Source organism: Vicugna pacos, chromosome 13 (assembly GCF_048564905.1).
Source record: "Vicugna pacos chromosome 13, VicPac4, whole genome shotgun sequence".
NCBI classification, from domain to species: domain Eukaryota; kingdom Metazoa; phylum Chordata; class Mammalia; order Artiodactyla; family Camelidae; genus Vicugna; species Vicugna pacos.
This window is the reverse complement of record NC_132999.1, coordinates 34,448,574-34,476,511: the sequence shown is the minus strand read 5'-3', so window position 1 is coordinate 34,476,511 and position 27,938 is coordinate 34,448,574. Positions and strand designations below refer to the sequence as shown.

The 27,938-nt window shown below is 38.4% G+C and overlaps 1 protein-coding gene across 3 annotated transcripts; it reads left to right on the top strand.

Annotated features, from left to right (window-relative positions):
- The first annotated feature begins 1,108 nt into the window (after positions 1-1,108).
- On the top strand, positions 1,109-27,938 carry NASP (nuclear autoantigenic sperm protein). 3 transcript variants are annotated; one of them, XM_015236110.3, is made up of 16 exons: positions 1,109-1,372; positions 1,585-1,682; positions 14,457-14,507; positions 15,401-15,511; positions 17,665-17,745; positions 18,689-18,798; positions 19,489-20,460; positions 24,185-24,264; positions 24,647-24,732; positions 24,844-24,917; positions 25,264-25,452; positions 25,556-25,722; positions 26,296-26,364; positions 26,449-26,526; positions 27,160-27,288; positions 27,751-27,938. In XM_015236110.3, the coding sequence occupies exons 2-16, from the start codon at positions 1,624-1,626 to the stop codon at positions 27,829-27,831; spliced, it is 2,337 nt and encodes a 778-aa protein (XP_015091596.2). In that variant the 5' UTR covers positions 1,109-1,372; positions 1,585-1,623; the 3' UTR covers positions 27,832-27,938. The 3 variants fall into 3 exon arrangements, with proteins under 3 accessions (XP_015091596.2, XP_006200485.2, XP_006200488.1); XM_006200423.4 differs by having other exon boundaries at positions 1,113-1,372; positions 26,296-26,352; XM_006200426.3 differs by lacking the exons at positions 1,109-1,372; positions 19,489-20,460 and having other exon boundaries at positions 1,516-1,682; positions 26,296-26,352.

The window sequence follows — 27,938 nt, the reverse complement described above, 5'->3', positions numbered from 1 at the left end:
CATGTCTTTTGTCCTTAGGTGCTAGTTCAAAGCCTTGCATATTACACTTGCTCAGTGAATATTAGTTTAATGAATGAGTGGGTCACACAAGTTTCTGAACTGGATTTCTCAGGACCTAATTTGGGGAGATCTCCCTTCCCTGGAGCCCAAACCTCCACTCACGGTGTTATCAGACTGTGGTAGTCATTTAGTAAATGGTTAGCATGAGCCAGGCATAGTGCTGATTACTGAAGCAAGCATTACCTCAAATTTTCACAATATCCTTAAAGGGTGGATCACTAATATTGTCCCTATTTTACATTTAATCTTATAAATTTACATGACTTAGCTCAGGTCACCTAGCTAAAAACGGAGGAGCCTACGTCTGTTTGCTACAGGAATTGGCATTTGCAGGTCCAGCTCTTTACCTTCAAAGATCTCAAACTGCCTAAGTCTTGACAGACTGGAATAAGAATCCTCCCCAGGAATCTTTCCCAGGATGCCTAAAACTGAACAGAAATAAAATCCCTGTTCTGATCACTGCAGGCAAGGCCATTGGTGGAAAGCAATGGATGATGCTCCGTGTGTGAAGAAATGCAATCATTTCAGCCTGCCAATTATCTTCCGCTCGGCCAGTTGCAGGAAAAAAAATGAGGCACATTGCTTTCAATAAATGACTTGTTTTGCAACTTTCTGAGCAAGTCACACCCTCTCTGAACCTTGGTTTCTATTTCTACCAAATGTGGCTCTCAACACCATTGTCATTAGTAGCGTTGCTGTTAAGATTAAGTAAGACGGCTAATAGCTTTAAAGCACAGTACCCCCGCACGCAGTGGACGAACGAAGGCTAAATCGTAGCTTGGAGCGGAAGTAAAAAGCTGGGAGAATTAAGCTAGTCAGATTTAGAGTCTGGGTAGGGCCTACGAGGATGGCGTCAGCGGATTGGGCTAGCCGAAGAGGGCGGGTCCAGAGGGAGGGGCTACCCGTGTCCCGCCATAGCCTTGAGCTTTGAATCAAGCGCGGCAGTTTCGGCGGTGGCCAATCTTGGGACAGTATTTTCTTGCGTCAGTTGTTGCTGAGGCTCAGAGCCACGCGTCCCTCACCGAGATCAGTTTTAGTCGTAGCTGCTATACCAGAGCTTGGCTCTATCGTGTCCATCCGTTACGACTGAGAGGACGGACAGAAAGTCTCAGTTACCTCTCTGAGTATCCGGGCTGGAAAGTGACCCTCTGCTGCTCGCTCCAAACATGTAGAGCAGCACTAGCTTTCTCTTCTCTGAAAGCCGCTGGCAGACGTCCAGTCAGCAGTTGTAGTGTCAAGATTCTAATTCTAACTCGACTTGCTAGAGAAGTAGGAAGTTGCTTTTTTCGAGGAGGCAGGCCAGGAAGGAAAGGTACCCCACAGAATCAAGACGGGAATTGTCCTTGGGCTGGATTGGGGCTGAGTCCTGGCCCTTTAAACTCCAGGGGGAGGATCCGGAAGTGGATAGGCGGGGCGAAAGGCCCTGGTATATAAGAGGGCCCAGCCGCGCGGGGTCTCCAATCTGCCATTTTTTGTCCCTGAGTAAGTCTCTGGCGTCCCAAATTCCCTCTGTTTTTTTCACAGGCTCTATTCCGTCCGCTGGTCCACCACCTCAGGGGAACGATGGCCGCAGAGTCCACAGCCACTGCCGCCATCGCCGCGGAGCTGGTTTCCGCCGAAAAGTAAGCTGGATCGTGGAGAGCTTGAGGCACTGGCCAGTCCGCAGGGAGGGGGTGGTGGACGGAGGCTTCCCTGGAGGGACAGACCAGAGGGTGGGAAGACGGGCCTCCCAATGAACAACCGTCGCTGTTCGGGGAGACCTGGACACTGGAGAAGCCCACTTCTTGCAGAGAGCCTCTCTCATTAGCAGTAACGCCGGTCGGCTGGCGCCCCCTGCCCTGCTTTTCGCGGCCGCCATCTTGCCGGGGGCAGCGGCGGCTGTCTCCATCGCCTGCCCCTCTCCTTCCTCCCCGGCCCGGGGCTATCGACGGGGAGGCGGGGCCTGGGCGCGCGGGTATGCCTTTACGCCCTGCGGTTCCCGCACTCCTGGCCTACGCCTCGGGTAGAATCCCCAAACAACTTGGGAAAATAAACCAGCAGAGATTTGGCGCCAAAAAAAAAAAAAATACACCCCTACACGAGGAAGGAGGCTGGACCGGTGGGTCGGAGTGGGCGGGGCCTTTCGGGGGCGGGGTTGTGCGCTCGTGCGTTCGTTTCTCAGCCGGCCCTTGAGCAGGGGGCGGGGCCCTGGGGAGGCGGGAAAACTCCATTGTTTGGGACAGCGCGGCTCGCAGAGCCGCTCGGACTTCCGCGGCGGGGCACGATGAGTCTTGTTCCGCCCTGTCTCCTCGCTCACCTGGTACCCTTCTATCCTCAGTTAGCACCATTTCTTTTTCCTGTGGTGAAGAGCATCGTGATTCTTTTTAGACTTTGGGAGTGTTGCCCAGAGACTTGGCTACTTCTGGGGGCCTTTATCGGGATGCGGAGCATCTAGCGCTGCGTTGCGGTCTCCTCACAGCAGTGTTTGGTTGCTAGGAAAATTGAAAGTAGTATGCGCGGAAGTGTAATAGAGGGATTGGTAGAATCCCTCTTGGATTCTACCTTCCACTTGGAGGGAATGGTAGAAGGCATGACTGCTTTGAAAGCGGCGCAGTGCCTCTCAGACATAAGGTACTTTTTGAACAGTGAAGGGAAACAGTTCATTCGAAGAAACAAGAAATAGTTTCCATAGTATTAAGTGGCAGAGTCTGAGCTGAACATCAGTATTTAAAGTTTGTATTCTCATTACTTATCACTCCCCCGACCCCAAAAGAAAGTTTAGTTGAGAGAAAATTGCATGAAAACCTAACTAGCTGGTTGGAGAGAACAATAAAGGCAGCATTCAGTTAAGCAAGTTGCTGGGGGTATTGAGAGAGAAACCATCTAAGATGTTTAAGGGGGAGGGTAAAGAAAATGACTTGCTTTTAAAGTCTCATAAGAAGGCACATTATAATTTAAGTATAATTGAAGGAATAAAGGGAATAACTTCCAAACCAGTAGAGAAAAAAAAGAGAAATAAACCTCAGTTCAGAGTTGATTTTGATACCACTTTCATTGCTTAAATAGTGAATGATAGGCCACAGTTTTGTTATCTGTAAAAAGCTTCATTTTGGCTTTTCTTTCCTCATACCATTTTAACGACGTTGCTGAAGGTTGTCAGTGATTGTCTGAATGCTAAGTCAGCCCTTGCCCTCATTAGCGTTCTAACGAGTTCTTAACATTTTTGTTTATGTTACAAAAGATAAAGAATATAGCAGTTTATACTGTAGTGGTAAGGAGGAATGAGAAAGCTTAGAAGTCTTACGTGATGCATTGAATATTAGTTTAGCTGTCTTACAATAATTCCTGAATACTTATTCGTTGCTTTAGAAGAGAGAGAAAATAAAAATAAAGTAGTTTAGCTCAATAATCCTTAAAGTTCTGGGGTTTGTTATTTTTATTTCCATAAGTGGATGGTTCGGTTGTGTTGGTTTGAGGCTTATTTTGGTGCTTAGTAGTTTGCTGTTTAAAGTAAAATTGATAGTTTCTTGTAAGTTAGCTTCATGGATTTATGATGAACTAATGTCACTAACTAGAATGTATTTGCGTGAAAGATTTAGCCAGCATACTTGTGGACCTGATTTTTGGTGGGGTGGAGGAGTTAGGCGAATATATTAGCTCAAATGTGTAAATGAGAAAAGAATCTGTATTGGTAAAACACAGTTCTTAGAAGATTGTTTTAGATATAAAAGTCTGATATTTGATAATCTCAAGGTGCTTTTGAGGTGAGGGGAAAAGATAGGGCAGAAAAATAAAAGGTTAAGTATATCAAAATTAATCCTGAATAAGATGAGTATAATCTTGTACTCTTAAGACAGTTTACTCATTGTCACACCCATTAACTTTGATAACCTTAATATGCATGTCCAAAAGTATTCTTCACTTACCACTTTAAAAACTGAGGTTCACCCTAAATATTACACAAAAGAAACTATTAGAATTAATAAACAAATTTGGCACAATTGCAGGATACTAAATCAACACAGAAATCAGTTGTGTTTCTATACGCTAATAATGAACAATCTGAAAAGGAAACAATTCCATTTATAGTAGTATCGTAAGAATAAAGTACTTAATAAGCCTGACCAAGGAGGTGGAAGGTTTATACACTAAAAACTACAAAACATTGCTGAGAGATTAAAGACACAAATCAATGGAAAGATATCTCATGTTCATGGATTGAAATGCTTAATATTACTAAGATGTATGAATTCAACACAATTTCTATCAAAATGTCAATAGCCAGATACAAACTACTTTATAAAATAAATAAACAACAAGATCGTTCTGTGTAGCATACAGGACTATACCCAATATCTTGTAATAACCTATAATAAAAAATATGAAAAAGGATATATATGTATAACTGAATTATGCTGTACACCAGAAACTCCTAACAACATTGTAAGTCAGCTATACTTCAGTTTAGAAAAAACTCAATGACATTTTTCACAGAAATAGAAAAATTCATCCTAAAATTTATAAGAAATTTCTAGGGACCCCAAATAGCCAAAAGAAATTTTGAATAAGAACAAAGTGGAGGACTCACTTCCTAATTTCAAAGTATTACAGAGCTATAGTAATCACAACAGTGTGGTACTGGCATAAAGATAGACAAATAGAATAGTGGCATATAATAGCCCCAAAATAAACCCTTGCATATGATCAAATTATCTTGAGGAAAGGAAAGTCTTTTCAACAAATGGTGTTGAGAAATACACTGGATATACACATGCAAAAGAATGAAGAGTTGGACCTTCATCTTACACCATATACAAAAATGAGCTGGAAATGGATTAAAGACCTGAATGTGAGACCTGAAACTATAAAACTCCTACAAGAAAGCACAAGTATAAAAAGCTCCATGATATTGGCCTTAGCAGTAGTTTTTGGATGTGATACCAAAAGCACAGGCAGCAAAAGCGGAAATAGACAAGTAAGATTACATCAAACTTAAAACTTTTGTGCATCAAAGGGTACAGTCAACAGGGAAAAGGCAACATGAAATGGGAAAAGATATTTACAAATCATATGTCTGATAAGGGGTTAAGAGCTAGAAGCATGAATGATAACTCAAAAGAGTCAAATCATTTGGTTTAAAAATGAGCAAAGACTTGAATAGACATTTCTCCAAAGATTATATACAAATAGCCAACAACCATATAAAAGTATGTTCAACATCACTAATCAAAGAAATGCAAATCAAAACCACAATACTATCTCAACACCCATTAGGATACTTTCAAAAAGCCAGAATATTACAAGTGTTAGCAAGGATGTGGAGAAATTGGGACTCTTGTTCACTGTTGGCAAGATTGTAAAATGGTGCGATTGCTATGGAAAACAGTATGGAGATTACTCAAAAAAATTACAAATAGAACTATCATATGACCCAGCAAGAAAACAGGGTCTTGAAGAGATTTTTTTTGGTACACCATGTTCATAGCAGTACTAGTCACAATAGACAAGAGGTAGAAGCAGCTGAAATATCCCATTGATGAATGAATGGATAAGCAAAATACATAAAAGCACACACAGTTGAATATTATTCAGCATTAAGGAAGGAAATCCTTTTAAAAAATCTTATTTATTGAAGTGTAGTTTGACTTGCAATGTTAGTTTCAGGTGTACAGCAAAGAGATTCAGTTATACACACGTACATATATATATATATATATACACACACATACACATATATATACATATATTTTCAGATTCTTTTCCATTATAGCTTATTACAAGAAATTGAATATAGTTCCCTGTGCTATACAGTATATCCTTGTTTATTTTATATATAGTAATGTGTATGTGTTAATTCAAAACTCCTAATTTATCCCTCCCCACTTTCCCCTTTGGTAACCATAGTTTGTTTTCTATGTCTGTGAATCTGTTTTTGTTCTGATTAAATAAAATGTGAGTGTTTTTTGTTTTTTAGATTCCACATAAAAATGATACACAGTTGTCTTTCTCTGATTTCACTTAATGATAATCTCTGGGTCCATTCATGTTGCTGCAAATGGCAGTTTTCATTCTTTTTTATGGCTGAGTAATCCACTGTGTCTATATACCACCACTTTATTATATACATATATGTGTGTGTGTGTGTGTGTAAGTGTAATGTCTTCTCTATTCATTCACTTACCAGTGGACATGTAAGTTGTTTCCATGTCTTGGCTATTGTAAATAGTGCTACTGTGAGCACTGGGGTGCATTTGTCTTTTTGAATTAGTTTTCTCCATATAGATACCCAGGAGTGGGATTGCTGGATCATATGGTAAGTCTATTTTTAGTTTTTTAAGGAACCTCCATACTGTTCTCCATAGTGGCTGCACCAATTTATAGTCCCACCAACAGTGTAGGAGGGTTCCTTTTTCTCCACACTCTCCAGCATTTATTATTTGTAGACTTTTTAATGATGGCTATTCTGACAAGAAGGAAGGAAATTCTGACATGGTACAACATGGATGAACCTTGAGGATATTATGCTAAGTGAAATAAACTGGAGACAAAAAGGCATACTGTATGATTCCAGTTATGTGAGGTATCTAAAGTAGTCAAAATCATAGAAATAGAAAGTAAAATGATGGTTACTAACAGCTGGGTGAGAGGGAGAAGAGGGGAATTACTGTTTTTTGGGTATAGAGTTTTAGATTTGCAAAATGAAAGAGTTCTGGAGATCTGTTTTACACATTTTACAATGTGAATATACTTAACACTGCAGAATTGTATACTTACATATGATTAAGATGGTAAATTTTATGTTACGTGTTTTATCACACCAAAAGAAGATGATAACTATAGGATGAACAAAATAAAATGGATTTTCAAAGAAAGAGAAACATTTTTCCTTCTAGGGGAAAGAAAAGTAGATTAATGTTTGGGTCACTCAGGCAAAAGATTTATAATCCTCTGCTTGCTAACCCTTAGTCTCAAGTTAGTAACAAGGTTGAGTATACATTGGAATTTGCAGAAAATAATAAAATTTGCAGATAAACATCTCAAGAACAGCAAAGATTCCTTGTTTTTGTTTTTCTCATTTAAATCTGCAGTGTAAATTTTAGTTGGCGGAAAGAAGCCAGGTCCTGACTCGTGTCTTATTGATTGTAGAGCCTGCTCTTTAATTTTAGTTTTTTTTTTTAAAAAAGACGGGTTAAAGTGTAAAAGTGCAAAGCAAATCATTGAACTTTAAAAAATTTTTTTACCTGCTACTTTTTCAGTACATTTTATTGAAATATAGCATACTACAAAATGCACAAATGCTAAAGGTACAGTTAAATGAAATTTCACAAAGGGAAATTAGAAACACAACACTACACAGAAGCCCCCCAACTTAGTCACACTTTCCCTATCTGACTTCCAAAATTACAGATTAGTTTTGTCTGTTTTTGAACTTTATATGTACAGTATAATCACATATTGTTCTAGTAATTTCTGCTGTATAGTAGTCCATTTTATGAATACAAACCACCTCCTCCATTCTGTTGTAGGTGGATGTAAAACTTGTGTTTAAAAAACATTTTTTTAAAGATTTTTTTGTGGAGGGGAGGTAATTAGGCTTGTTTATTTTTAACGGAGGTACTGGGATTGAATCCAGGATTTCGTGCATGCTAGGCATGCACTATACCCTCCCCTCAAACTTGTATTTATTTGTAAATATACCTTGAAACTTAATAGGGAGGATGACAGATGATGCTAAATTTCTATGATGACTTAGAGTCAGGAAAACTGGATTCTATTTCTGCTGCTGCAGTGAACCTCAGTTTTCCCATTTGTAAAGTGGTGGTGGTAGTGAAGGAGATTCTACAAGTTAGCTAAAATTCTTTTAGGAAAAGTTTGTGAAACAGTTTTCTTTCCTTCTAGTTAAAAGCACATTTTATATTTTTTCATGGTATTTCAAACCATTTGCCCTGTCTCTTGCAGAAGAGATGAAGCTGGAACAAGGTGGTTGAATTTATGCTCCTTTTTACGGGCCACACTTCCTTGCAGAGAAGTTGGTACTGTGGCCAAGCAACATTACAGAGGAATATGTTATTTTCTTTATAGAGTTTGCAGATCAAAACGGTCCCAGTTGGCCAAGATGCAGCCCAGGGAGTCCCAGCAGGGATGGACTATTGGCTTCCCGTCCAGACCTGGGATCTCTGCAGTCCAAGCAGTCAGTTTTAGCCCTGTTGTTGGTTTGGGACCTGGAAGCAAGAAAGTGGGCAATCTGCAATCTGAGGTTGCTATGATCCGAGTCTTGACACCAAGAAGGTGTTACCCCAAAAGGGAAAGCCCTCAGTTCTTGTCTCTTTGGAAAGACAAGAATTCAGATGGGAAACAAAAGTGTTGTGTACTGAAGATTTTAAAGATTTTATTGGCAAAGCAAAAGTACACCTCCAAGAGTGCAGATGGTGGGCTTATACAAGAGAGGATGGCAGCCCATTTACCCTATATTTATTGAGCATTTGCTTCATTTACTAGAGGCTCTGGTTAAGGAGACTAGAAGAGATCTCTGCTCTCAAATGGAGCTTCCACTACTGGAATAGAGACCATAAATAAAGATTAGAGAATATCAGTGATAAAGTGCCATGCAGATAACTGAACTTCACCCTATTTTAAGGTAATATGAGGTAACTGGGTGGTTATTTTGTTGGGTGGTCAAGATGGCTTCAATGAGATATGAATAACAAGGGGCCAGCTATATGAAGTTTCTAGCAGGGAAACTTCATTCATGGAAATAGGGATAGCAGAGAATGTGGTGGGTACAGATGCAAGCAGGTTGGTAGTTTCAGTGGTTGAGGAAAGGAGACTTCCTGATTGTTTGCTCAGTGAAGTAATGAGGCAAGATCTTCTTTAGAAGTAAGGAGGGAGTGGAATATGGTGTGGGAGATTTGAGGAGAGAAGTAGTTTTTTGGGGGACTTGGAAGACATATTCTAAGGAATGTAGTTGGATTGCCAGTGTTGTCCTTGTTTTATATTTGAGGCCAAGAGTTTAGAGACTGGTCAATACTGTTCTGTTCAAATGTTCATTGAACTGCTGTAGCCGACAGAGAATAGATGGCTTAACAAGAAGTTGAGACCTTGTGGAACTTAAGTTTTCCAGAAGAAGAGCCTGAATAGAATACTTTCTTTGCAGACTGAGGGTTTTTGTTAAAAAACAAAAAAAAAAAACAAAAAAAAACCCACTTTAAGATAAAATTGGAGATTTGCATCCACGCCCTCCCTACCATCTAGTTGTCTTCCAGCAACTACTTATTTGGTCTCTTGGTGTTTCCTCTCCTTCCCCTCAGATAGCATTGCTCCTCTGCATTCAAGCATCCTAAGATGGATGCTTTTAAAAACATTTTCTCTGTTAGATATCTGTGTTCTTTGCTTCTTCCCGAGTCTGCATTCCTAGTCTGTTTTTTTCCTTGTTTCCTTATGAATTTAACAAATGTATTTAATATGTATCAATGTTAGGATTTAGAGATACAAATAAGCTCTCAGTTCCTGTTCACAATCTAATTGGACAGGTGTGTTCTGAGAATATACACATTTGTTCAACCTGCCTCAATCTGGTTTCTTTCCCTTCATGTCATTTAAATAACATTGCTAAAGGTAATCACTGATTGTTTAAATGCTAGATTAGTCCTTACCATACTTAGCTTTCTAATTCTTAACCTTTTTGCTGCATCCCATTCTAGATACTCCCTCCTTAATTTTGTTTTCCTTTGATGTTACCTCCGTTTCTTCTATCTCTGTTTTTTCGTTTTTAATGCTTGCTAGAATCTGTTCATTCTTTGTGCCAAGAACTGAACTAAGCACTTTGTGAACTTTCTCATTTAATTTTCCCCCAAAATGCTGTATGAGATAGATACTGTTAATAACAGTTGAGGAATCTAAGGCACTTCACACGCTGTGTGGCAAAGTTACTTGTCCTTAATCCTACCATAGTGATTCAGAATTGGTCACTTATTTTGACAAATATTAGGTGCCAGGCTTTGTGCTTGGTGCTAAGATACAGCTAGGATAAGACAGACATGGTTTCTTTCCTTAGATCTTAATCTTGTTGGGGAATACAGAAAGTCAATAGGCAGTTGGAATATAGTATGAGTTATGGGGTCATGTGTGTTACTCAGTCATCTGTATAATTGGGTAAGTTGCTTCTTTGTAAATAGGAATACTGCCACCTGCCACAAGATTGTTTTTGTTTTTGTTTTGTTTTTTTTGGTGAGAATGTAATAAGTACTGCTATCTCTGGCAGTCTAACATTTGCTCTGAATTGCCTATTGAATGTTACCTGTATAGGTGTTCCATAAGCATCTCAAAACCAATGCTTACTATGTACCCCCCAGTTTTCACTAATGAATTCTGTTCTTGTATCTTACTTTAGTTGGATAGTACTCAGTTTCCCGACCCCAGAAATAAAAATTCTAGACTCCTCCTCTCTTTAATTTCTAAACAGTCACCAATATTTAGTAGTTTGGTGTTCTGTAGCTGGGCTTAGAAATGTAAAGCCTAGAGGGCCATATAGGAAAAAGTGAAGTGGTGATGGGGATTGTAGTGAATTCTCCCTTCAAGTGGGCAGTCACTGTTCAACTTCAGCTGATTACAGGAGAATGTAGGCCATATTGGCAGAATTTCTGACATTTAAAAAATACTGTAATTGTTTTTTTTTTTGATTAGCAAATAACATCCTGATTCAAAATCCAGAAGGGTAAGTATAGTGAAATGTCCCTTCAGTCCTTGTTCCCTAGTCACACAGTTTTTCTCAGAGTCCACCAGTGTTAGTAATATATTAAGTATCCCTCAACAATACCTTATGTGTATGTAAGCAAATTGTACGTAGTTACTAATTCTACGTTGTTGTATAAATGTAGCACCCTTGATACATTTTTGAACACTTAGCAATATATCTTAGGGGTCTTTCCTCATCAGAACAGTTGCCTTTCCTTGCTAGGGCGTAGTTTCCTTAGTTTTTTTAATGGCTGCATTGTATTCTGTACTGTGGCTATCTCATAACAGGTTCCCTATTGATGGATGTTTGAATTCTTCCCAGTATTTATTACAAACAGTGCTTCAGTGAATAACCTTGTAAACCATGGACTAGTATATCTATAGGATAAAGTTTTACAAGTGGAATTTATGGATCAAAGAGTGATAGATTACTGCCAAAATAGATCTTAGAGGTTTTGTGAATTTAAACTTCTATTAGCAATATATGGGAGCACCTGTTTCTCTTACATCCTTGTCTTTGCCCATTTGATGGGTAAAAAATACTTTCTCATTGTAAATCTATGTTTCTCTTAGGAATGAGCATGAGCAGGTATTCAAATGGTTGACTTGTTTGTGTTTCATTTTCTGTAAATGTGTTTATATCCTTTAATCTTTTACTATTAGACTTTTTTTCTTGTTGATTTTAAGATTCTGTATATATTTGCTAAGTTAACATTTTGTGAAATGAATTTCATGGAGTAGAATTTATCAATCTTTCATGATTTCTGAGTTTTTTAAATTGAAGTATAGTTGATTTACAATGTTCTTTTATTAGTTTCAAGTGTACAATAAAGTGATTCAGTTATACATATATACTTTTTCAGATTCTTTTCCATTATAGGTTATTACAAGATATTTAATATAGTTCCCTGTGCTATACAGTAGGTCCTTGTTTATCTATTTTATATATATTAGTGTGTATATGTTAATCCCAAACTCCAAATTTATCCTTCCACCCCACCCCTTTCCCCTTTGGTAACCATAGTTTGTTTTCTATGTCTGTGAGTCTATTTCTGGTTTGTAAATAAGTTCATTTATGTCTTTTTTAAAGATTCCACATAGAAGAGATATCATATGATATTTGTCTTACTCTGTCTGACTTAGTATGATAATCTCTAGGTCCATCCATGTTGCTGGAGGTGGCATTATTTCATTCCTTTTTTATGACTAATCCCATTTTGTGTGCATACGTGTGTGTATCTCACATCTTTATCCTCATCTGTCAATGAACATTTACATGATTTCTGATTTTAAAAACCCTTTCCAGATAAGTTACAAAGTAATTCTCCCCTGGTTTTCTCTAGTACTTTTCTGGTTTCATAGTTTACATAATGACTTTTCAAGAGAAGCAGAAATCCTGTTTTTATGTGATATCTTCATAGTTTTAGATGTAGTTACTGTAATTAACATTAAAAAATAACTGGGTAAACATGCCTGTGGCTCAGATACGACACAAAATTCAGTTTATAATTTTTGTTCTAATTCAGTTGTTTCTTACAGTGTGGTCCCCAAACCAGCAGGAGCAGCATCACCTAGAAAGTTATTAGAAATGCAGATTCCTGGAAATTGTCCTTCATCCCTATAGCTCTATGAAGTCTCTGCTTATTTTCAACCCCCATTCCTCTTGCACCCCTCCCCCCAATTCCTCAGGGCTTTTCATCAAGCTTGTAGACTAATACAATATTCACAAAAGAATTAGGAGCAAAGATTTTGGATCCTGCTGAAAGTAACTGGCAACTTTTTATCTCTAAAGCATTCTAGGTCTTAGACTCCAATATCATTAGTCCTCACCTGTCATTTAATCTTCTCTGCCTTTCTCTGTGCTTCTAAACAAGTTGTCCCTTCTGCCTTAACTTTTGTTGGAGACTGTCTCCAATTCTTAGCAAATGGTAGGTACTAAAATGTCTATTGACTTTAATTTTTTTGAATTAATATATTTATATTTATTTATTGGATTGAGTAAACTATTTTTTGTTCATTTGTTTCATCCATATTGCATATATCACACCTATTTTCATAAATTTGGCATGACTAAGAAAGTTCAGATGTGAAGAATTAATCAATTCAGTTCTATTCGTATGTTTTAATCTTTTGGGGAGTTTTCAGTAATGTCTGTGTAGGAAAGCCTTTTTATTTCCTACAGATTCTTTTGTTCTCATCTCTAGCTTTTTTGCTGTATGTGTTCTAATTCTGATTTACTGCTTCTGAGATGTTAGTACTCAGTGATAAAGTTTCCTCTTTTCCCACTGTTATTTTCTTTTCTCCAATTTATCACAGCTAACAGCATTCTTAGTTCTGATTTAAGCTTTAGTGTGCTTTGGGGGCACATTTATAAATGATATATGCCCTTACTTAGCTAAATATCGCCTTTGGGATATAGGTAAAATGATGGAGCAGGTAAAAATGGCAAGGATTTAAATTAATACCAAGTGAATGGTGTCAGTCTGTAGGGTTCCTTAGTAATAACTTAGGTCAGCCCTGTCTTTAAACCTACCTAAGGTTTAATTGTATTATAAAGAAATAGTAGATTCTTCTTTCCCTTTATTTATCAATTTACAAAATAATGCAGTGGTCTCCTGTTACTCTCCAAAGTTGACTAATGAGTTTTTTGTTTGTGTCATTGAGAACTCATGGATTTAAACATAATTGGAGTTTTCCCAATCAATTGTAGTTATTATCTATGCTGATGCTCATATTGTCCCTTCTTTTGGCCAGTGGGATTTTACTGAGGTTGGCTCCTAAGTGTGCTTCTGTAATATTTTTGTAAATTACTATGGAACATCTTATTTATAGAGAAATTGCAAAAATATTACAAAGAACTCTTCCTGTGCTTTTCCTTGGATTCTCCATATTTGCTTTTTAATTCCTTTTGGCATGACCATGAGTAGATATGACCCTAAGTAATAAGTTTTGTCCTTTTCTGGTATGAAATTATCCCAGATTCACCTTTGTACTTCCCCTGCCTTGGTTTAGAATCAGTTCTTTATCTTGGTTCCTTTTGGTGGGAAATGATTTTCAGGAGCACAGTCTAGGTGCTAGGGGTTACTCATTGCTGCTGAGTTGGTCACTGTTTCTAGACTTTTTCAGTAAATACAGCTATGAAATATTTTAAGGGCATTTATTAGGATTTTTCAAAGAAATAATCTGGGAATCTTTGCTTCTTCCTTTTTAAAAAAACAAACTCTTTTTGGTGGGGAGTTTGCAGAATGAGATTTTTTAGGATTGCATATATTGTATTATAACAGAAATAATGCATATTCTCTTCCATCTGATCATAAACTCAGTGCTAGGATGTGATTGTCTTGTTCATTGTAGTATATACTTCATAATTAGCAAATAAGCGTTTAACAGTTATTTGAATGAGTAAGGCTTAAATTTCATAATGTAAGTAAATATTACATAGATCTTAATATCACAGTGGGCATTTAATAAATAAATGGTAGCTCCTTTGTGGGGTGGAGGTAGTTAGGTTTATTTATTTATTTGTTTTCAATGGAGGTACTGGGGATTGAACCCAGGACCTTGTGCATGCTAAGTATGCACTCTACCACTATACCCTGCCCTGTCTTACATTTTTCTTAATTTGTTTAATTTTCTTTAAACAGCCTCCATTTTTACTTTTTTCTCCTTAATTTTGATTACAGAATTGAAGAAGATGCTCCTGCTCCTTCTACCTCTGCAGATAAAGTGGAGAGGTAAGATTATGTACATGGTGCAATTAGATTTATATCTGAAACATAAACTAAAAGTTATATAACTTGAGGGCAGTTTGTTTCATTTTTAATAGATAACAAAACTGAATATTAAAGTACTTGTCTAATTTTAAGTATGGAGTCCTGATGAGATCTTCAGATTTTTTGCATTTGATTAAAATATTAAAATTGAAAATTATTTAATCCTGCTTCTTAAATTCTGCACTTAGTGCACAACATACAACATGCCTGGCGAGTGCTAACCTATTCTTTGAATACTTCTACTGACTTAGATCTCTTTTATAGGGTTGCCATTTTCAATTTTGTTGTTTTTCTAGTTTAAAAGATTTATATTGATCCCACATGTATTTCCACATAACTTACCCATCTTGATGTGACCATAGTTCTTAACCAGAGGTAAGCATAACAATGAACTAGAAAGCTTATCTGAAAGGTAAATGCCTACGTTGCATCCCTAGCATTTATCTGTCAGCTTTGAGTGTATGAGTGTTTTGGAAAAGCTTCCTGATAATTCTTAAGCTCACTGAGGCTGAAAATTACTGTTCTAAATTCTGTTTAATCCTTCTTCAGAGTATCTGACTTTGTTGTTGTTTAGAGTAAGTTTTTTAGGGGTTTTTGTTTTTCATTTTGTGGTCTTAAATTTCCTTGTTATCTTGGCTATTTAAGCTATGTCTTCTACAAATAATACCTAATAATTTGGGTCAGTCTCATTTTTGGGTGGGAGAAGTACTGCTCAGGATTGGTCCTAAACATACATTCACATAATCTTTTTAGAGGGTTATTCTTGGAATATACTGCAGTTTAAAGGCATTAAAGAAACTATTATAATTTAAATGTAGCAGGTATTCAAAAAAAGTTTCATCTTTTTCTTGCAGTCTGGATGTGGATAGTGAAGCTAAGAAACTATTGGGTTTAGGACAGAAACATCTGGTGATGGGGGATATTCCAGCAGCTGTCAATGCCTTCCAGGAAGCAGCTAGTCTTTTGTAAGTACTGTGTTTTGCTATGATGTGATATGTTCCTAATAAAGTTGAGTCATTAAAAAGTTGTTTTATGGGAAAAAAGAATGAAGAGGGAGGGATTTAAAAGATTAACAGTTTTTCATGTATGAGTTTATTCCTGTAACTATGAAACCTACATTATCACCGACCAATTTCAGCCTTTTATTTTTCTGGGTTAAGGTAATTTTCTGGTCACCACTAATTAGGGTGACCAACTCGTCCTGGTTCTGAGACTTTTCCAATTTTAACAATCGAAGTTCTGTGTCCCAGGAAACTCCTTAGTCCCAAGTAGGCCATGATGGTTGGTCATCCTACCACTAATGCTATTATAAGCACAGCATTTTTCATAAATTCTTCACACTTTTGTTATCTGCTGCACTGCTTGGACATTGGTAGTTAACCACTAGGTGACCATATATATATATATCTGTGTTTTGGGGGCGCAGTCTATCTTTAGTGCCTCATAAGTGATTTAACTAAAGACTTTAATGTATTCTGTATGCTGAGAGAAAGTACACATTAAATCTTGAAGCAGTAGCCTTTCAGCCTATGACTCAGTTTGAGCTAATTTCCTCTAAGATACTATTACCAATTACAGTTGAAGTCAGTCATGCTTCCATGTAATTAGTTGATTACATTATATCCAGCTGAGTTGAGGAAGTCTTCCTTATAAAAGGTACGTTTAAAATAAAGCAGGGTTTCAGGTTTGAGGCTCACCTCACTGATTAAAAAGCCTTTGGCTTCTTCAAATTCCTTCTGTTCAGTCAGTCAGGGTCATACTGTTAGTCCATTCTTTTCCCAACCTTTACTCCCTCTAGAACAGAATCTTATTTCTGGATGTCTGCAATAATCTCTTTTCTGATTACTGATTAGTAATTCTGATTACTCTTCATAATTACCTGGGCCTGAAGAGCTGAGGCTCTGGTATTCAGTGGTATGCTAAGTATTTAGGTATTTTTATATAAAAATGCATGGTTATCTTACAGTGTAAAATGTTAAAATCTAAGTTTTTAAGATTTAGCACATAGAAACCCACTTCTTAGCTTATTCCTTCCAGATCGTGGAGAGATCAGTAATCAATGTCCTGCTGTTAGGTGCTTAGGAGGGAAATTTGAGATGCGTTATTCTAATCTACTAGACTACCCTTAAAAATGACCTTTATCACAATACTTTCTGCTTAGTTTCTCTGTTTACTCTCGCTGGACTCTTGGGCTATTAGTTGGTCTGACTTGGCATGATTTCTGCCAGTCCTTTTCTCCATGAAATCTGGTCTCTTTACTCCACATAACATACCTCCTTTTTCCATTTATTACACTTCTGCAATTTTTTTCCCTCCTTCCCTGTCTAGATACTAGTAGCTAAAATTTATATATATATATATATGTGTGTGTGTGTGTGTGTGTGTATATATAGTCCTATCTGTATTTCTAAGCATTGTTTTAAATGATTTTATATACATGAACTCACTTAGTTCTTAAACAGCTCTGAGTGGTTTTTTTTTAACTTTTTTTTATTGATTTATAATTATTTTACAATGTTGTAAATTCCAGTGTAGAGCACAATTTTTCAGTTATACCTGAGTGGTTCTTGACATTTCTGTTTTACAGATGGGAAAACTAAGGCACTGTGAGATTCAGTAACTTGACTTAAGGTTAAAAGTTAGAGGTAGAATTTGGACCCAGGCAGTCTGGCTCCAGAGAACATGTTCTTAACTCATGGTGCCTTTCCATGGACCTTGCTCCTCCCTTAGTTCTCAGCCAAAGGACCTCTAACTTTTAACAATATTCTGGCCCATACTGACCCCTATCTTGTATCAGGAGAAATACCTATTAATGTAGTTTGGCTCTTAGATAATATACTATAAATAACTGTAGCAAATTGATGTCTTTTAGAATATTGTGTTCTAATTATATAATGTATATTCTACATCTAAACATATAATTATAATATATAGTATATAGATGAAGAACAGGCAACAATAACTTCATTGTTTTTTAAAGTCCCTTGAGGGCGAGAGGGAGTATTGGTTTCCTATATGGATATATTATGGAAGAAATGTCATTTTATAACTAAAGAACTAGGAAAAATGTTTTAGATTAGATGTTACTGCAGATCTTAGCTGTTTATTCTCTTTGTAGAGGTAAGAAGTATGGAGAGACAGCTAATGAGTGTGGAGAAGCCTTCTTTTTCTATGGGAAATCGCTTCTGGAGTTGGCAAGGTATGTCTTTCAAGCCAAATTTATAAGTAGGATGTTTTGTATCACTTTAATCGTCTATTTAAAACTTAAATTTCTTTGTTTGCTAAGATTGTTGACCAGCTTTGAGGTTTCACATGAGCTAAGTGAGACTGGTCATACTGCGGGATTAGAAAGAAGATGAAATATTGATGGAAGGATTGAAAGGCACTTGATGCAAAGAGTGTAAAGTTATACTTAGGTTTTGAGTTTCAGGGTCATTAGAAGCAGAGATCTTTCCATTAGTGAATGGTCAATAATTTGCCGAAGTCCAGCTTAGAGAGAGAACGTTTAAAATTAAGCACTCTCAGCTAGGCCAAAACAATCATCTGTAACAAGGACTGAATGAATGAAGGACAATTTGAAAACACTGGAATGTGAGAATGTCTTAAAATAAGACTCAAGAGTGGTCTTAACTACTGGAAAGTTGTTGTATATTTTCCACCAGAATTTATTAACCAGAATGAAATATATCGAGGTTACATAAATTAGCACATACTCTATGATTTGTTTAATCTCAGTTCTGGTAAGTTTTCTAATTTTTTAGGGCATTCTGATGATTTATCATGAAAACCTTGCCAGATGTTTTTGGCCATCTAGAGAAATGTGGGTAGATGAGAAGTTTGGGAATATTATGGCCCTGTTGTAAAGGGAATATTATTAATCTTATTCTTTTGATAAGAGTCATCAGTGCTTTTTCAGGTGGCTGGATAAAGGGTATGCTTATTTCCTTCAGTGCTCTTTTAGCTTTAATTTATATTAGAAGTTTTGATCATTGCTTTTCTTCCATGAATGCTTATAGTCTATATTCTCTGTACTTGCTTATTTTTCTATTGCTTTTATAATACAGGACTACAGTTTGTGTCTTACAAAGATTGTTAGGTACTGGCCATGATACCTTTAGTGCTTTCTCCTTTTGTTCTGCTAGAATGGAGAATGGTGTGTTGGGAAATGCCCTGGAAGGTGTGCATGTGGAAGAGGAGGAAGGAGAAAAAGCAGAAGAAGAATCTCTGGTAGAAAATAATGATAACATAGATGGTATGTGGAGTTGCATGTGACGTTTAAGAGACGCGACGTTTATTCCTTGCATACAAGTGATGGAAATAGGGCTCTCCTTATCCTGGATGGTTTCTCCTGGGGTGACACCTGCATCTGGTGGAGATTGCAGGGGAGGTAGCTGATTGCTGAAACTGACAGCAGGCTTTTGTAAGAGGATAACTTAATTCCCCCAATAAATCTGGTTATTATTGATGTTTTAAGTATTACAACAACCTTGAATATTTTTCTGATGTAAATTTTTAAAAGTCTTTGAAGCTCAGTTATTTTAATAGCAGTGCTTTTGGAGCCCTTTTACACTTTTTGGTGTCTAAGAAAATTAAATGCTAATTTCTAAGCTGAGTTTGGCTACTAGAGTTTTACATATCAGTTGGAGGCCTATAATGTTGAGAGGAGGATGAAGCTTGGCATCTCTTACCTAACTGATACTCAGAATGCTCAAGTAAAATGATACCTCATTTAAGGAGCTTGGGTTTCTTTTGCAATAAGTTGCTCTGCTAGCTGGGACTTTCCCTTTGCTTTTCTCAAGGGGGCAGATAATTTGCAGGCTGTCTGCTAAAACTTAAGCCAGGCTGTTTGAGGGTTTAAAGGGAATGTATTTTTAGTTTCCATTTATGTCTTTATCATTAAACTCGAAGACATGTTTATGCTTCATGTTCTTTAACCATGTAGAGGAAGCAAGGGAAGAGTTGAGAGAACAGGTTTATGACGCCATGGGAGAAAAAGAAGCCAAAAAAACAGAAGACAATTCTCTGGTAAAGCCCGAAATGGATGAAGAACAAGAGACTGAAATGGAGAAGGGTAGAAGAGAAGATATGGATGTAAGTGAGCCTGCAGAGGAACTACAGGAAAGAGCTGAACCAACTTCAGATCAGTTACCTGAAACCACTGAAGAGGCAAAAGGAGCAGCAGCACCAGAAGGACTGAATGAAGACGAAGTCACTTCTGAGAAGCCAGAACAGGAAGTACCAGATGCTGAGGAAGGAAAATCAGTTACTGGAACTGATGTCCACGAAGAGTGCAGAGTCAAAGGGGGTCAGGGAAAAGTAATTGTGAGCATAAAGGAGGAGAAGCCAAAAGAAGCTTCAGAAGAGCAGCCTGTTGTGACTCTAGAAAAGCAGGGCACTGCAGTGGAGATAGAAGCAGTCAAGCCAGTGGATGTGGGTGGGGATGAGCCAAAGGAGCAGGTAGCTGCTGCCTCTGAAGATGAGCCAGGAAAGGCTGCTCTTGAGCAGTTGATAGGGCAAGAGTTGCCTCCTGTTGAAGAGGCTGCAGAGGCCTCAGCTGCAGAAGCTGGATCAGAAGTTTCTGAGAAGCCTGGGCAGGAGACCACAGTTTTCCCTAAGGGTGGTGCAGTCAATGGACTGTCAGCTGCAGGGGATCATACTCCCACTGAACCACAGACTAATGCAGAAGGACTGACAGAAATAGAAGATGGCCCAGGATTAGAGGAGAATGTCAGGGCAGAGTTGGTTCCTAGCCAGGAGGAGACTAAGCTGTCTATAGAAGAATCTGAGGCAGCTGGAGATGGGGTTAAGACTGAGGTAGCCCAGGGGGCTACTGAGAAATCCCCTGAAGACACAGTTAAGATAGCTGCTAATGAAGAAACACAAGAGAAAGAAGAACAGATGAAAGAGGGTGAAGGTAACCGGGACATGCAAGAGCTTCAGTGGGTGGAGTACATTCTGGATTTGACTCACTAATCATGGGTAAAAGTCAGCCTTCCATTCAGGATTTTCCGTCTGCCTTTGGATTAGGAAAGGGCTAAGTGAAAATGGGGATAGTTTAAGAAGGTTGTGATAAGTTGAGCAAGTTAACTCAAAAAGCAAGTCTTCTTTAGCTGGCTTATGAACTAACGCTTTTACTAACTGCAAAATAGGCCTTTCTGTGATTTCTGAGACTTGGCTAGCTATCAGTAACTTGTTGCACCATACTAGCCAATAAAGGTGGGTGGGGGTGTGTGGTAGGTAGGGAAATAGTCGACTAGGCTGGCAGAGAATGCTGAATGGATGTTCACTTGCATGCCTCTGAATTTTTTTAAAATTTACTGTTCACGTGATTCCTTTTTCTCTGCTTCAGGAAGCAGGATTAGAGCAGTAGAATCCACTGAATTGGTACACTTAAGCAGGCATGCCATTTAAATGAAGGCAGTTAACCCTTGAATGTTCTGTCACCAGAGTGAAAGAATTCTGGTAACTTTCTGGTAAATTTCTGGTAGCTTTTAGTCGTAGGAAGTGTTTAGAGGCTTATTTGCATTAGTTAAATTAGCCCCCTCAAAGAGATAACAGAAAACTTAACCATTAAGCCTTCTTGCTGCTTTCCTCCCTCATTTTATGCTTGCTTTGGCTGCTAAACTGAATTTTTTGTTACTTAGAACATAATAAAGTGTGGATGCTTTGTATAGTATTACTAGTCTAATTGTGATTCAATTTCATCAAGATGTATAAGCCTCTAATTAGTGACTACATAATTGGCACGTCTGACTTGAGTTGTACTATCATTTGAGGATTCTGCTGTCTGTAAGATGCATCTAACGGTATCAGTAACCACAGGTATATTCCAATTAATCATTGTTACTTCATGTAATTGACAAGAGTTCTCTTAAGTATTAGATTTTCAACAACCCATTATCAGTATTTGTAGCTCACTCTGGTAAACTTTCTTCTACCCATGTGCAAGTCCCTGTTCTCCAGCCAGCACAGGCATGGTACCAGAAGTGAATTGGCTAAATAGTAGCACCATTGGGTTGCTTATTGGGCTTTAGGAGATCTTTATGGAAAAAGCACAGAACTGAAATCCTCAATTAAAAAAAACAACTCCCATGTCTTGATCTTTAATGATAGTGAGCTAGTGTAGTAAAAAGCTCTCCTGGCTCTTAAGTTGGACTTTGAATAATAAACTACAGCAGAGATGTCGTATTTCTCCACATTTTGTTCAGAAACTGTTCAGTTGAGTCACAGTTAACATTGTTGGAGCTCTCTTACATGTATTACTTTTGATCCCAAAATACAGTATTGTGTAGGTAGTATTACTCCAGTTACAGTGATGAGGAAATTGAGGCTTAGGGGTTACATGACTTGTTTAGGGCCAAACAATAGGTCATAGTACTGGAATCCAACCCTCGATCTGACTTGAATGTATTGTTCTTCCCCAGATACCTCACACTGAGGAAGGCAGCTCGCCCCCTCCCTTAACCCACCTCTTACCAGAATTTTACGTGGTATCAGTAGCCTGTAGAAATTTTACAGGTTTTCTTTTAAAATCCCATTTCTTGATACCTCTTGAGCTCTCCATATCCCTCAAAAAGATAATAAGCTTATTATTTTCTAATTGTCATGCTAGATATGTTTGGTACGTGAACGAATTTTAATATTGACCTGAAGCTTAGCCATGCATGCTCAGATGCGCTGCACTGGTCAGTCTGAAGTGGTTCCTGCCTTTATCCTGTGGGAGTGCTAGAATAACCAGAGAATCAGCCGATTGCCTTTACTTGGCCTTTAAGGGTCATTCTTCTGCCTTGCACAACTCTGCCCATATTGTTTTAAAGGCTACAAGGTCAGTTGAAATGGTATAAAACATTGTTTCCCTTTCTCTGAAGGATGGTAATAGGCATACTACAAAAAAGATTCCATCTTCAAAGAAACTTAGAAATTCAAAAAATTTTTTTCTTGAAGAGTGATTTATGGGGAGGGTAGAGGGAGATAATTAGGTTTATTTATTTTTAGAGGAGGTACTAGGGATTGAACCCAGGACCTTGTGCATGCTAAGCATGCTCTCTACCACTGGAGCCATACCCTCCCCTCAAAAATATTTTAACTGATCTCTTTACTGAGGCCTGTCAGTGCATTCCTGTTAATACCTGGGTACAAGTTACCAGGTTGGAAGGTATTGTTTTAAAGTGATGGCTTTCCCATTAACTTAGCTCCTTCTCTACCATTCCATGACGGTAGTGCAGATTCTTCAAGAGAAAAACAGCATTTTTTTGAGACCACTGTAAGAATTTTTTAATTTAAAAATTTGATGTAAAATTCCAAATAACTATACTTTATGCCAAATTAGATGTCATTTTCTGGCATTTTGGTACAAGTAGGAACAGATACCAGATAACAAAGTAGAATACAGATTAACAAACACTTTTGTCAATTTTTCCTGCAAATTTAGAAGATAAAAAAATTTTTTTTTGGGTACTATGAGAAATACATAGATCTGTTTCACCTGTCTTACACATTCTGCTGGAGGATGGGCTTCATTGTCAGTCAATAAAACCACTCATCTAGTCTAACATCAGGGAACTAAGTATACAAACCACTTAGAAATTTGGGCATGGAAAGGTAATTGTCTGCTGGTGGGTATTTATATTTCAGAAGCACTAAATTACATGGTCATCAGGAGAAAGGGGAGGCACTTGATAAAACGAGGTTTGTTTTCTGTGCCTGTTCTCATCCTAAAGCAGTATTGGTAGACAAATAAAAGTCCTTTAATTTGATTTCATGACCCTAAGGCCTAATTTCCATGCTTACATTCCCATGGTAGCAATGTTAGAGCTCTTTTTCTGGTGTTAAAAATGCTTAATGAAAGATAGCAGAGGTAGGCACATTATACCCAGTTCATGAATTGTTTGTACTCCCAAAGCCCATTTTATTAACCACTTGACATTTTGAACTTTAAGTGGTGTGTAGAGCTATTTATCAGCAGCCTATCCTCGCAGGCAGTTAACTTTTGTTTGTCAATATGATGAAATATGGTGTTGATATATGGCTGCAGATTTTACCATGGTACTGAGTAAAATAACTGGTACTGCTCACTCAAATTCTGTACATGCTAGAGCTGGCTGGAGTGTGCGGCATGCTCATTGGTGAGAGTTGGTAAGGGCTATGCTTTTCTCGCCACAGCTCTGTTGTGGGAAAGCTAGTCTCTTGAGCATTCTTGCTCCTAAAAGACTGGAGTAATTTAACTTTTGGAAATTTCTTGGCCTTATTAGTATATTAGTATTATCTTAACTGTTTTAAAGACAACAGGGACACTGGCTGAGGTCTCCAGCTGCGTCTGGGAGCTTCTAGCCAGTGAATAAGAGTCAGTTGCTAATCTGTCTTAATCTGAATGATCCAGGTTGACTTTTAGAAGAGAAACAGCCTGTTGATCGTTGAAGGTCTGAACCATAGACACTATAAAATTATACAGTCTAAGTCTGGATTAGACTTGAATTAGACTGTTAACTACTGTTTTATATCCAGTTCAAATGTTAACTGATTTAGCTTAGGATCTGGCCTGTCCTACCTCAGAACCTGAGTTATTTGTCAGATGTTTTTTGGAATCTAGTCAGACAGTATCCTTAGTATTCTCAAAACTGAAGAATTTTTGCTTGCAGAAACCGAGGGCTCAGAAGAGGAAGATAAAGAAAATGACAAGGCTGAAGAAACACCAAATGATTCAGTTCTTGAAAACAAGGTGAATTACTTGTTCAGTATCACTGTCTGCTTCCTTATTGCGTGACTGTGGCTTGCTAGTGTAGGCATGATTATTACAGATGTTTCTTGGTTAGGGATTTGGGACCCTTTATTCTTGCCGAGGACAGACAGGTCTATTTGATCCCAGGGATCCTGTTGGTTGGGACAGGACACAACATATTGCTGCTGTCACTGACATAAAGTGATGATATGGGGTAGACTTTGTAGGGATCCATTCCGTAGGTTTGGGGAGATCTGAATTTTGTATCCTATATCAGTTTTTCTTCCCCCACCAAGCATACTACATTATACATTTAGACTTATAATCGAAAGATGCCTGTCTTGTACTCCTGCCTAATACCAATGATTTGGATATACTTTAGTCTCTTCAAGAAAATGAAGAGGAGGAGATTGGGAACCTAGAGCTTGCCTGGGATATGCTGGATTTAGCAAAGATCATTTTTAAAAGGTAAAATTCTTGGTGCTTCTAGGCTTAGGTTGGGAGCTTGGTGGTTGAAAACAAAGCAGTTAGGGTTGGACAAATGCTATTAAGGTTTCTGATCATCTTTCCTTCTTTTAGGCAAGACACGAAAGAAGCTCAGCTTTATGCTGCACAGGCACATCTTAAACTTGGAGAAGTTAGTGTTGAATCTGGTAATACATTTTCATTTTACTCTTTCCTAAGACACCCCCAGGCCCCCACCTTAATCTACCTCTAATTCCTTAAAATCCAGCTCAATTGATCGTAAACTGAGGGCAGTCAGCTTTTAGTGGACATAGGTTCCCTATGGTTCTTAGAACAGTGAACAGTCTCTAAAAGCTACTCTGAAAGTCTCGGGTTTTTTTAAGTCATTTTCATGTTTTTTTTAGTCAAGGGTCTTGGAGATGCTACAAAGGAAAATGAAATACAAGATAGGGGGAGCATTCCTGCAGAGTGGTCTGAAATTCAGGAGTACTATATATTAAATGTCCATTTGCTTGCTATTTTTCTCTTCATTAGAGAATTACGTCCAAGCTGTGGAGGAGTTCCAGGCTTGCCTAAACCTGCAGGAGCAGTACCTGGAAGCCCATGATCGTCTCCTTGCAGAGACCCACTACCAGCTGGGCTTGGCCTATGGGTACAACTCTCAGTATGATGAGGCAGTGGCACAGTTTAGCAAATCTATTGAAGTCATTGAGAAGAGAATGGGTGAGTGAGCATTAGCTATTTTCATGATGATTTTGATGGACAGTTAAAAAAATGGCTCCTTTTGTGGTATCTATTACTGATCACTGCAGCCTGTTCTTTGTAGCCGTACTGAATGAGCAGATGAAGGAAACTGAGGGATCATCTACTGAATATGAGAAAGAAATTGAGGAGCTGAAGGAACTGCTACCTGAAATTAGAGAGAAGATAGAAGATGCAAAGGAGTCCCAGCATAGTGGGAATGTTGCTGAATTGGCTCTGAAAGCAACTCTGGTTGGTTTGATTTCCTCTTAAAATTTTGATAACATATTCAATATTGTTGAAGGCCCTTTATCATGGCATTAACAGTATTCCTTTTGTTAGGAATCTTACTCATGACTTGGTTTCCAGGGAGTTGGAGGTCAGAGGGAATGTGAGCATTCATCTGCTTATGCCTGTCCAGTAGTATAATGCTTAAGAGGATATGCTCTGGAGCCAGAATGTGGGTTTGAATTTTTATGTGTGATTGTGGGTTACTTAACATTTCTTTGCCTTTCTCATCTGTAACATAGGGATAATAGTTCTGGATGTTAAAAATCTCTTTTAAACCCAGATTGTCTGCCTCTGCTTTTGGCTGCCAGAACCTTAGGGAGCTTTCTATCCAGTAGGGGATGATAGAATATGGAGGATTTAGTTTATTATCTACACTCTTCCCTGAGTGTGGTGTGGTGTGGTGGGTGTGGGTAGAGGGGGTGAGTGATGTTACTATATGGGGGCCACTTTTGAGGTCTTAAATCAGTTGCTTGTATGTGGGTGACCTGGTTGGCTCTATCCATGACCCATTTGGATTTGTCATCTCTTATGCAGGTGGAGAGCTCTACTTCAGGTTTCACTCCTAGTGGAGGGGGCTCGTCAGTCTCCATGGTGGGTATGCAGGTGATTTTTGTCTCTTAATATAAGGCCTCAGTCTTTGTCTCATATATAGCGGTACATTGCTAACAAAGATTTCTTTTTTGTCAGATTGCTAGTAGAAAGCCAACAGATGGTGCTTCCTCGTCAAATTGTGTAACTGATATTTCCCACCTTGTCAGAAAGAAGGTAAATCTCCAATTTCTGTCTTCCTACAGTTTTTTTTTCTCCAAATGATACATGAGAAATATCTTTCCTATTAACACTAATAGTTGGTGTAATAAGATTCATTTTGCAAAGGTGTTGAGGATTTGAATGAAGATAGTTCTAGATTGAATGATCATCTTCTAGCAAAATTCTTCTGTCCTCTGTTAGCCCAAAGGCTACCAGGAAAGCCTGTTGTGGAGGACTGCTCACATCAGCCCAACTTAGGAAGCTGGCAGGTTTTCTTTGACTGTAGTCATTCAGTAACAGAGTCTGTCTCTGGTTGCAAAAGCTTTTTTCTTGTGGGAGAGCCTTAACTCCTGCTTTTGTTTCTTGACTCAAATGTAGGAATTCAAACTTGATGGTTAGCTGTTCAGACCTACTCCTCACCCCCACCCCACCCTTCCATTAAAAGAGGCTGAACTAGTATGTTCCGGCAGACCAGTTTATTCCACAGAGGTTAGGTTGTGGCTAAGGAGACCCTTAGAGCTGGGAATCCTGGTGTTTGGGGTCTCTGCACCATAGGGAAGAGGTGGGTGTTAAGGAATTGCCTTATAGTTGTCCTTTGAAACACATTAAGCACATTTCTGAAGCCTTCACAATCAATTATATCTTTAGAGGAAACCAGAGGAAGAGAGTCCCCGGAAAGATGATGCAAAGAAGGCCAAACAAGAGCTGGAGGTGAATGGAGGCAGTGGGGACGCTGTCTCCAGTGGAACTGAAGTTTCGGAAAACATGGAGGAGGAGGTGGGCAGTTAAGCAGGGTTTGCACTCTTGCCTCATTGCCCCTTGTCCTCAGAGCTTGGGAAACAGTCTTCCCAAGTGCATGTTCCCCGCCGTGAGCCTGTTTAGACTGCTTGAGTACAACCCTCATAAAAACTGAGGTTGTGTGGGAAACAGTTTGGTTATGAAATGTAGGCTGTTTTCATTGACAAATGGATGTATGAGAAGACATTTACTTGGTAAGACCATTTGGTCACCTGTGCTTGCTCCTCTTTACATGTAATATGTGAACACTGACTCTGTAAGCCCTGTTACAGAGAATTTAGGAAATGGCCTTACACTTTGTGGTCACTGCTTGTTTAGTATAGGGAGCAAAGCAGAGTTTAAGGGATCTGTGTTTACTTCCTCTGAGGCCTGCTCATTTGTATAAAATAGAATGGCTTAAACTAGGGTCACTTATGCCCAGGCTCCCTGTTTATCTTCCAGGCTGAGAATCAGGCTGAAAGCCGGGCAGCAGTGGAGGGGACAGTGGAGGCCGGAGCTACAGTTGAAGGTGCTGCATGTTAAGAGAGGGAGCAGCCTTCCTCCCAAGGGAAAGTGTTTTTGTATATAATGTATTTTTTCACTTTTGGGGGATTCTTTTTGTATAACTTCAATAAAGACTGTAAGCAAAG